Below are 9,851 nucleotides of genomic sequence, written 5' to 3'. Positions count from 1 at the left end.
GAGAAGATTATCTCCTCCATTTGAAAATGTCAAATAAATTGCCACAATAATTTTTTTTTTCTTTGATGATGCGAATATAAAAGCTCAGAAACCAAAATTCCCAAACAAAAAAAATTGTTTCACTTTTTGGTAAAAAGTTTCATTTCAATTACGTTAGTGTACTTTTTTTGGGTTCATGGTTAAAAATTAAATAAAAAATTAGAAAAAATAACATTCAAATCTTTTCTGTTAAAACCAATCATTCAATATATTAATTATTTAACTAATTAGTTAACTATTACCAAATCCTTAACAAGTATTACAATTGTCATGCAATATTTATTTAAAAGCCAGAAAACAAGGAAGATAAGTGACGTAGACTAACAAAAATTCAACACTTTAAAAAATAATATTTTATAAGCAGTAAACCCTAAAATAAGAAAAAAAAAAACAAAACAGAAATCAAGTTTAATGGAGTGAAAGATGTTAAGTTGTGTTGATTCTCTTTGGACTTTTACCAAGATAAATGGGCACTCATCAATTCTACATTTGTAAATCGAATCGGTTTGTCTCTTTATAAAAGGTGAATCAAGAACCTTTGCCCTATAAAAGAAGACTAAAGAATCGACCAAGAATCAGGAAGAGAAAAAAAATGAGGATTAATCCTCCTTAACGTTCTGATGATGACGATGATGATGATGATGATGACGATGATGATGATGATGATGATGATGATGATGATGATGATGATGATGATGATGATGATGATGATGATGATGATGACGACTTAAATTTTTTATCCAACTTTAACAACAATCACTACCACCGGCCACATGTAAGGCATAAGGTGATATACACTTAGAAATGGAAATGGTGTGAAGCATAATAATAATGCCAATATTAACTTTTAAATGATTTATCTATAAATGAAGTTCTAAAAATCAGCTTAGAAAACATCTAAATTGGAGAAAATTTGAAACAATCGTTTAAGCAAGCAGTGTGATTGGTTACTAAAATCTAATTATTTCGGAGAACCCAAAGCGAGACATTTCTGTAAATCGACGTCAAACACCAAATGAGAAGAGGAATATCAAATGGAATCAGAAAAAAAAATTTTCTTTAACCACTGCAAATTTGTTTTAAGTCTTTTAGCTTAAAAAGTTTTTAGCTTTATTTCTGTAAATAACGATCTTTTTATATTTCAGCTGTCACAAGAATGAAAGTTTACTTATCTAGTACCTAATCCCCAGTAATAAAATTCCAAAATTTTTGCGGCATTTAATTCAGAAAGACTTCCTTTCGCAAACAGATACCTACTGTCTGTAAAGCCGTCCATTAATCCATTAAGTTTTCGAGGCCTTCAAATGTCACTGTATTAATAGTTTTTTATAAGGTCTAGTTTTAGGTCCAACTTTCTATTAAGTCAACCGTTTTTTCATACGTTTTATTACAATAAAGTTAGCTGCATAGTGAACAGTGGAAAAAAGTGTTCCAAAAAAAAATTCTCTTCAATGTGATTAAACAGCTTGTCAATACCACAGGTTTTATTTGAGAATTTTTATATTTTGCTTTTTTTTGTGCTTCGAAATTCGCTCCAGCTCTCAAAACTCCAGCTCTCCTCCTCGCTAGCACACGTTAATTTGCGTTTGACTCTGCACGATTGAGTGTTCGTTAGATGAAGTAATATTCTTTTCGATGATCAAAGGAAAACAGTTTACCTTCTGACAGTTTTTTTGATTCTTTTAATTGTATTTTTAAAGCCACTTTCTTCCTTGCTCGTACCTCCCACTTCTTTCAAAAATTTAATTACATCTTTACGTTTAATGGAGTCAAACAACTCTGCTAATTGCTCTAACTGTTGGTTTCGATCACCGTGGGTTTGGTTCCTCCAAACAACTAAAAGGTTGTAAACTTTCTCTTTGTCGTGAATTTGCGCGTTCATTATTTGCGCAACTTCAAGTGAACCAGGGTTTAAGTCAAAGGGAAGCCTACTCCAGTTACCGTCCGCTACTTTGTAAGATATTCTTCTGAGCTCACGATCGCTAATTGAATCTAAGTAAAGCAAAATAAACGGATTTTAAACGTAATAAGAAAGAAGTTTATTAACTATATAAAGCTTATCAATGTTCATTTTTTAACTATAAAGTTTTTAAACATTTTCAAAATTCAAACCCTGGGTGTCGACGCTGTTTGACTTTTTCATTTTCTGTTTTTTTTCTACGTTTTCCATTGAGTCATGCAATTCCCCGTTTTTTATAGCTACTGGTGGTGTGGTTTCAGGTGATGAAGTTGGATTGCTGTTCACTGATCTATTTTCAATGCTAGTAACTAGTAATTTGCGCTGTTCTAAGCCATATATCTAAATTTGTAATTTTACCAAAATATTAGTTAAACTCTTAGTTTGTCCCCTTTTTTCATTTTTTCACTTCTGATAATATAAATATAAGGTAAATATATACTGAATATTAAAATTTTTATTCAATAGCATCAAATGAAACATCTTACCTTAGAATTCAGTTCAAACAACCTGCTTTCATATTCTTCTCTTTCTGTTTCAAAGTTGTCCATCATTCTCGTCACTAAAACATTGGTTTCTCCTCTGCAAATAGAAGGAAAACATAAGTGTCCACAATCTTTAAATCTATCTGCGTGAAAAAACTGAATTATTTTGTGTGTGCAAATTTTCGTAATTTTTTTTCTTTTAATAATAGCGAAACAACTAACAGTTCATTTATGTCCAGACTCAATCTCTTTACGGTTTCATCGTTTAAACCCTTCAGCTTTAACATTTGTTTCTCGTAGCTGTTGTTCAATTCTTTTAATTTGATTATGGAAAGCTCTTGCTCTTCGCTTCTTTTTTGCAACATGACCACGGTTTTATCGTGTTGCAACTGCTTTTTTTCTGCTTCGTTCTAAATTTTCAAATAAAGTTTAAAATGACAAGAGGAGGTGTTAAATGAACAACCAAATCGATCAAGGTGTTAGATGAACCATTCAATCAACTATAACAGGGATCTGGTATCTAGCTAACTTACCTCGCCCTCTACCTAATATTTTCATTTTGTAATAAAAATTTTAAGTTCATTCATTCAAGATTAAAACAAAAAAAAAAACCTGTAGCTGCAAATATTTGTTGTTTGCCGATTCTAAATATTTTTGCGAAATTTCCAACTCTTCTTTGCATTTCCGAATTTCTTCCATTAAAGAATCTTGGAGGGATTTTTCGTTGTTGGACGCATCAACGTTTCCACCATCTGCAAGCTGCTCGGTGATCATGATCAGCTTGTCATAATCAAGCTTCAAGTTTAATAACTTTTTCTCGCTTAGTTCAAGTTTCTCTTCCAGTTTTGCGTTTTCATGTGCAAGTGACGAATTTTCTTCCAGTAGAATTTCGTGCTCCTGAAATATTTAATTGAACTTATCATGCGTATCACAAATAAACTTGAATAATGTATGTACCGTATCTGTTTTACGTGTTTTACCGGTTTTTCTGAAAAAGGTTTACTTCATTACTGCGTCAATTTTTTTTGACCCCAAGTAATTTCACCTTTTTGTGTTTGAAATAGAAATAAATAAAGAACCACAGAAAAAACTTCTTGTGACTTAAAATGAGTCTGCAACCTGCAACCAGTTTTGCAAGCTACAGATCAATGTATTGATTTATTACCTCTTCCATAGTTTTCAACTTGCTAATCAGCTTCACCTTCTCATCTTCCAGCATCTCAATTAAAAGCTGCTTGCTATGTAATGCAGCCATCGCGTGATTTCCTTCGTCATTTTCTACGAAAAATTTTTGCTCAGAAATTAAAGTTTGTATTTTTCTTTTGTATTCGACTTCATTATTTTCTGCATTTTTTTTATACGTTTCGTATTCTTCTTCAACTTTAAACAATTCGTTTTCCACATTTTCTCTAGATTGTATTTCTTTGTTTAGTTTTTTTGTTAGTTCTAGCTTGGTGTTTTCTAGTTCAGTTAATTGTTCAACATAAGAAGAATGTAAATCAACTTTTGTTGCAAGATTGGAATACCTTTTTAATTCTTTGTTTCCTTTTTCTAGGATGTTTACTTTAGCGTCAAGTTCTTCCATTTCCTCAATGTATGTTTCTAATTTTAAAGTGAGTTCTATATTTTCCTTTTTGAGTTTTTTAATTATTTCTTCTGACTTCTTTGCGCTATTCTCAGTACTCTTTTTCAACGCTAAATATGAGATGAAAACAGGTAAGTTACTTTTTTGTCAAGGATTCATTTTGAATCTAAAATTTAAAAACAAAAACTTACCTGGATTTTTGAAAATATTTGTTGAGTAAACTAAAGAATCTTTTAATGAACAATATTATTGTTCAAAAATAACACCTTAATAAATTGATTTATTCTTTTTGATACGTTTTTTTAAACACTTAATGTTTTTTTTTAAATGTAAAATTATGAATATTTGAAAACAACTTCGTTTAAACTATATTATTTTGCCGTTTCCTCGATTTCATAAGTTTCCTCGATTTCATAAGTTTCCTCGATTTCATAAGTTATCCAATTAATAAACGCCGTAATTTCCTCTTCTTTCATAACTTTATCGATTTGAAAGAATGTTGCGGCAAATTTAGCAAATGTAATTAATGCTAACTGAAATATGGAGAGAAAAAAATTGATTTATATAGAGATGAAAGGAGATCAGACTGCGAATAGTTTATAAGAGAAGTGGTGGATCTACTTCATAAACAAGGTGGCATTTTAGAAAAAGTAGGTAAATTTTGTTTAAGAGAGGTTTTTTAAAGTACTTTTAACTTGTAAATTGCTTTAAATTAAAAAACAGGTTTCGTCTCTGTTTATTGAAAAGACCACGCTCATCGAGACGATGAATAGAAATAAAGAATGCTTCAGATGAATCATTAATAAAAATAGAAAATTAAAGAATTTTTTTGTTTTTTAAAAAATTTAAAATTTTCTTACTCTCCAAATCGTCTTTGATTTTTTCGTTTTGCTCCGAAATCTTTTTGTTTTCTTTCTCAAGGTTGTAAGCTTTTTCTTCTAACGCTTCAAAATCGTCGACTTTTTCTTTCATTTTATTAAAACGTTTTTCGAGATAAACATAACTTTGGGCTTTTGTGTCGATTTCGTGCTGGAGATCGAATGTAAGAGAGTCCAGTTTGGCTTGGTCAATCAATTGAGCGCTATATTTTTCATGCATTAGACGGTTTTCCTCTTCAAATGCTAGTGCAAGTGCTTGCAGTTTTGTGTGAGTTTCGAGAGATTTCTCAAGTTCGCTCTTAAGTAATTCAACTTCCCGTTGCAGATCGCCATGTTTAACAAGCTGTTTGCGTAATCGTCCGCATTCATCTTCAAGTGCTTGTAGCCTTGTTCCTTCTACGTCCATATTTTCGAAATTTTTGTAATATGTTTTGTATTTTTTAATTATTTAATCTAATAATTAAAAAATATATATAATAATAATAATAAAGTTTTGGAGTTTCACATTTAAAAAATATCAGCTAAAAAGTAAACTAAATTTGAAGGGTTAAAAAAAAAATAATGTTGAGAATTTGTGTGATTTTTTTTCTGAGGAAACTTAGTTACTAAATTTAAAACATTTCAATAATTTACTCAAGAAAAATGGTATCTTTATTATTTTTATTTGAGGGAAGAAGAAAAATGGTATCTTTATTATTTTTAGTTGAGGGAAGAAGAAAAATGTTCGGAGAGATGAGAGAATTTAACAAAAACAGCAATAAAATCCCAGCAACAGTAACAACCATAACAACTGTCACAACAAAGCTAGAAATAACCTCTTCAATGAGTCGGCATCTATATTTAAACGCTTAACCTTCAGCAGCCAAAACAGTTAATATAATTATTATACTTATATTTTTAATCAAGAATTTACATATACACATCCCAGTCTTATTTTTTAATTGCTAATATTAAACTCCTTGTTGAGAAATCTTCAATATTTTTATAAAATTATTATTATTGGTTGCTATTTTACTCACATTATTCTGAACAATATTTTTAATCATTATAAATCTAAGACCGGAATGATGTTATCAATAAAAGTATTGTTGACATATTCAATTGAATTCTTTTTACCCAATAAGTTTAGCGCTCCATCTTTATAACACTAAGTAGTAATGAGCTTAACACTCCTTCGTTCGTAACTAAGTAAAAAACCACGCAGGTTACACAGAATCTTCATGCACTGAGGATGTGCATTAAGTCGACTTCGATTACTTAGAGTTTTTTATATATACCTATTATACTAACGAATTTTGAAATGAACCAATTAAATGCTGCTTAAGGCATGACTAGTCTTCTATCATTCAATTAACGTCTTAAGAACTTTTTGAATAAACACTATTTTAAAAATTCTTGTAAAACTTTTTTTCCCTTCTACTTGAAACGATTATTACAAAGTTCTGACGATAATCTACAATTTTTCTCCATTCTCATGCTTCACATAAATAACTTGCATCTTGTAAGAGAGATTATCTCAAATTAAAAACAACTTTTGCTTAAGTTTTTATTCAAGTAAAGCTGACCAATTACTGAGTAAAATCAATTGCTCATTTTTATTCACCCGGACTATTATCTCGCATTATAACAAACTGAAAAATGTATAAATGAATGAAGATTAGCGTTTACAATAATCTTCATTTAAGCGGCTCCAGAATTTTTTTTCAACTTTTGTTTAAGTTTAATATTTTGTTAGTTGGATTTTAGCTTATTACTAATGCAAGGTGATTTTTAATTGCAGATTTCTTTCTTCTTGCGCCTACATAATATATAGATTTGGAACTCTAGTGTTAACAAATCTGGGTTTGACAGAGTTGATAAAGTTTCTCAAGTATCAATAGCGTCCCACAGCAAGAATCCCTTCGGTTTGACGAATGCAAGAAAGCTTGTCATGAGGATTACTGATTGACTACATTTGATAGAAAAATTTATGTAGTTTTAATCATGTTTCAACATTGCAGCATGTTTCAAAAGAAAGACTACAGATTTTTGAAAACTTTCTAATTGTTTATTGATCGTATGGCATATGTGGATTTAAATATGTATTTGTAAAAGAAAAAAGTCGTGATTTGTTGCTCAACATACTGTATCCAGTAGTTTATTTTACTTTTATAAGAAGTATGGAGTTCTATGTTAGAAAAAGGATTTGCTGCGTGTTATTTTAAATAAAAGACGAATATTTGACGTTAAACAAAGGTGGAAATAATGTAAGAAAGACATTTTAACCAGATTTTGATCAATAATAAACTTATTTTTGCTTAATTTGATTTTTATGATTAATACCACGTGGTGAAAAAGTGTTTTGAACGGCTCACATTCAGAGAGAATTCTCAACTAAGAATAAAAACTAAAAAATTAAGAAATATAAAAAAGTAAAACAGGTAAAATCAAATTTAAAGTAAAATATTGTAAAAAGAAAAGGAACTAGCTAAAAACAATAAAAGTTAGATCGATACCATCATCTTACACTGTCCACAAAAACTGAGGAAAGTCATTGAAATTTACAAAAACATTCGCTACAAACATTACGCTACCGAGTACTTCAACACAAAAAAAAAATCTTGGTTTAGATGAAATATAGCAAAAGCATCTATTCCATGCAATATATATTTATTGACACAGCAATATAACAAAAAAAGAAAAAATTTATTATCATTTTCAATTTTAAGAGCATACCATCAACAGCATCTATTAGATTAGTAATTGAAGGCATTTTATCCACTTTATCCATTGTTCTTAATAACCTCAATGTATCTATGAGGCATATAGTTCAAAAGTTTGTCGATATGAGCATGCTTTATTTGTGCCCAAGCGGTTTGAAGTTCCTGATGCAATTCTTCATGATTTCTGAACCTACCAGCCAAAAGTACTTTATCAACACGTTGTTTTCATATATTCTCAATAAGAGTTAAGTCAGGACATTGTGCAGGTTCCAATATGGTAATTTTATTTGTACCAAACTATGCCTTAACGAATTTGTAAGTCAGTATGGTACTAAGTTTCAGTTAAAACGTATACCGAAGAGGCATTTGAATTATATATGTATTTGTCAGTTATATCATTTATGCGATAGAGTGATCCCGATCCAAAAAATCCTGAAAAGCATCCCCAAACCATAAAGCTCTTGCCACCCCGATGTTTCACGGTTCCAATTTAAGTACACTAATTTTAATCAGTGGCCAACTCACATCATAAGTTATTTCACATCATCAGTCATCTCACATCACCAATCATCTCACATCATCAGTCATCTCACATTTTGTGCATACTTTATTTTTTTAATCCAATAGCAGCCCTTGATAACCAAACCATTAAAATCCAACAAAAAAAGTTTTTTAAGAAGAAAGATTTCTTCAAATCCATTAAAATATATCTCATTTTTAAAAAAATAACATGACATAATGAAAGGAAAATATTTATGATAAAAAAATTTCAAAAGGAAGTCTTTTAGAACTCATTTATTTAATGGATGATTTTGTGTGATAAAATCGCATGTAAAACCGTCAATTTAGATGCTGTTCTCATAAATAAAATGCCGATTTTGAATACGCAACGTATAGAAATCGATAATATTGGCATTAAAATTATTTAAATAAATGGTCAGGAACTTTGAACAAAAAAAAAAATTCATTTCTCATGAGCAAGATTCTAACATTTAATCAAAAGTAGCTTGATCATGATTAAATACAATTTTTAACTCATCCATAATAAAAATTAATTTTCCCATTGTTAGGTAAAGATTAAATACATTAGCAAAGACAACATTACGTTATATTGAAAAAATTTGCTGTTTCTCAATGAAGTCGCACTTTCCATTCAAGGATCTCTTACTGCATACAAGTACTATTCTAAGTTTTAATTTTCAAAGTTTTCATAAATTTTGGAGTCCTCGGTGCACAAAGTTTATTATAGAGGTTAAGGGAATCAAAAGGACCGTAAGTACTCTCTCTCCCTCTCCCCCCTCCCTCTCTCTCTCTGTTTAAGTATATATATATATAGGGGAGAGGAGGGGGAGCAAGTTGATACGGGGGCAAATTGATACAAAGCTAATAAAACAGCTATAACACTAATTGCGCGAATAAGATTTGGTACGGGAAATAGCTTTTTAGTTCCCTAACGTCCGATGTAAAAAGATTTCCGTTCATATCAAATTGATCAAGCTGAGAAGCATTTTGCAAATCGAGCAACTTTCGATAAAAACTGACAACGTGTTTCGTAAGAGAATTTACAAAAAAGGTGAGTACATTTAGCTTATCAACCCTTCCATAAGTTTAAGAAAACATTGCTAAATGATTTTGTATATTTCATTTGTTTGTTCGTTGCTCCTGTTTAAATTTAACACGAATTTAATGCAAAGCGGTCTAAAGGGGCACGTTGATGCAGACTACTTGGGGCAAATTGATACACTGTATCATCTTACCCCTTTGGTAAAACATTTGAATATGGCCGAAAATATTTTTGTTTATGTATTTGCATTAAAGCAACTAAATTGTTTGGTGTAGAGTAATGTTTTTTTTCTCGCAGAGATAGTAAATAGGTAAATAGGCCAAATAAAACATTGTTAGGCCTACGGCCTAATTTTTATTAATACCACTATTTAAAACTTTTGCAACCCAATCTTTTGGATTGCAATCCAACTAAGTTGTTCCATTCTTATATTTCAAGTTTCTAGCTATAGCCTCGCCCTATGTGGTACGGCCACTTCCTAAAGCCGGACCACACAGCCAGAGTAAACGCGGGAGAAAACAGGGCAAAACACGTATTTTGACCGATACACCAGAAAAACTGGCTATTGACCTGGCAGAACAAAAGAAAGAGAAAAAAGGAGAACCAAAGTCTAAATTGGTTGCACTAAGACTAAGACTGTA

The 9,851-nt window shown here is 30.6% G+C and overlaps 1 protein-coding gene and 1 long non-coding RNA gene across 4 annotated transcripts; one reads left to right on the top strand and one right to left on the bottom strand.

Annotated features, from left to right (window-relative positions):
- Positions 1 to 879: 879 nt before the first annotated feature.
- On the bottom strand, positions 880 to 5,403 carry LOC145188912 (uncharacterized). Of its 3 annotated transcripts, none has more exons than XM_080065421.2 (7): positions 4,927 to 5,403; positions 3,647 to 4,176; positions 3,094 to 3,378; positions 2,704 to 2,891; positions 2,485 to 2,578; positions 2,152 to 2,338; positions 880 to 2,031 (listed from the first exon to the last, which is right to left on the bottom strand). In XM_080065421.2, the coding sequence occupies exons 1-7, from the start codon at positions 5,348 to 5,350 to the stop codon at positions 1,694 to 1,696; spliced, it is 2,046 nt and encodes a 681-aa protein (XP_079921547.2). In that variant the 5' UTR covers positions 5,351 to 5,403; the 3' UTR covers positions 880 to 1,693. The 3 variants fall into 3 exon arrangements, with proteins under 3 accessions (XP_079921547.2, XP_089944176.1, XP_089944177.1); XM_090088050.1 differs by lacking the exon at positions 4,927 to 5,403 and adding an exon at positions 4,258 to 4,439; XM_090088051.1 differs by lacking the exon at positions 4,927 to 5,403 and having other exon boundaries at positions 3,647 to 3,759; positions 4,008 to 4,132.
- Positions 4,544 to 8,609, top strand: LOC149889129 (uncharacterized). The gene is made up of 3 exons (XR_016452661.1): positions 4,544 to 4,716; positions 5,648 to 5,814; positions 6,725 to 8,609. It is a non-coding gene; the product is annotated as an uncharacterized LOC149889129 (long non-coding RNA).
- Positions 8,610 to 9,851: the final 1,242 nt, after the last annotated feature.

The sequence above is a fragment of the Hydra viridissima genome, unplaced genomic scaffold (genome assembly GCF_058129835.1).
Source record: "Hydra viridissima isolate aposymbiotic clone 2 unplaced genomic scaffold, HvirCarnegie_v1 scaffold_5, whole genome shotgun sequence".
Lineage (NCBI taxonomy): Eukaryota > Metazoa > Cnidaria > Hydrozoa > Anthoathecata > Hydridae > Hydra > Hydra viridissima.
The sequence above is the reverse complement of the archived record's forward strand: the minus strand, read 5'-3'. Positions and strand labels throughout refer to the sequence as shown.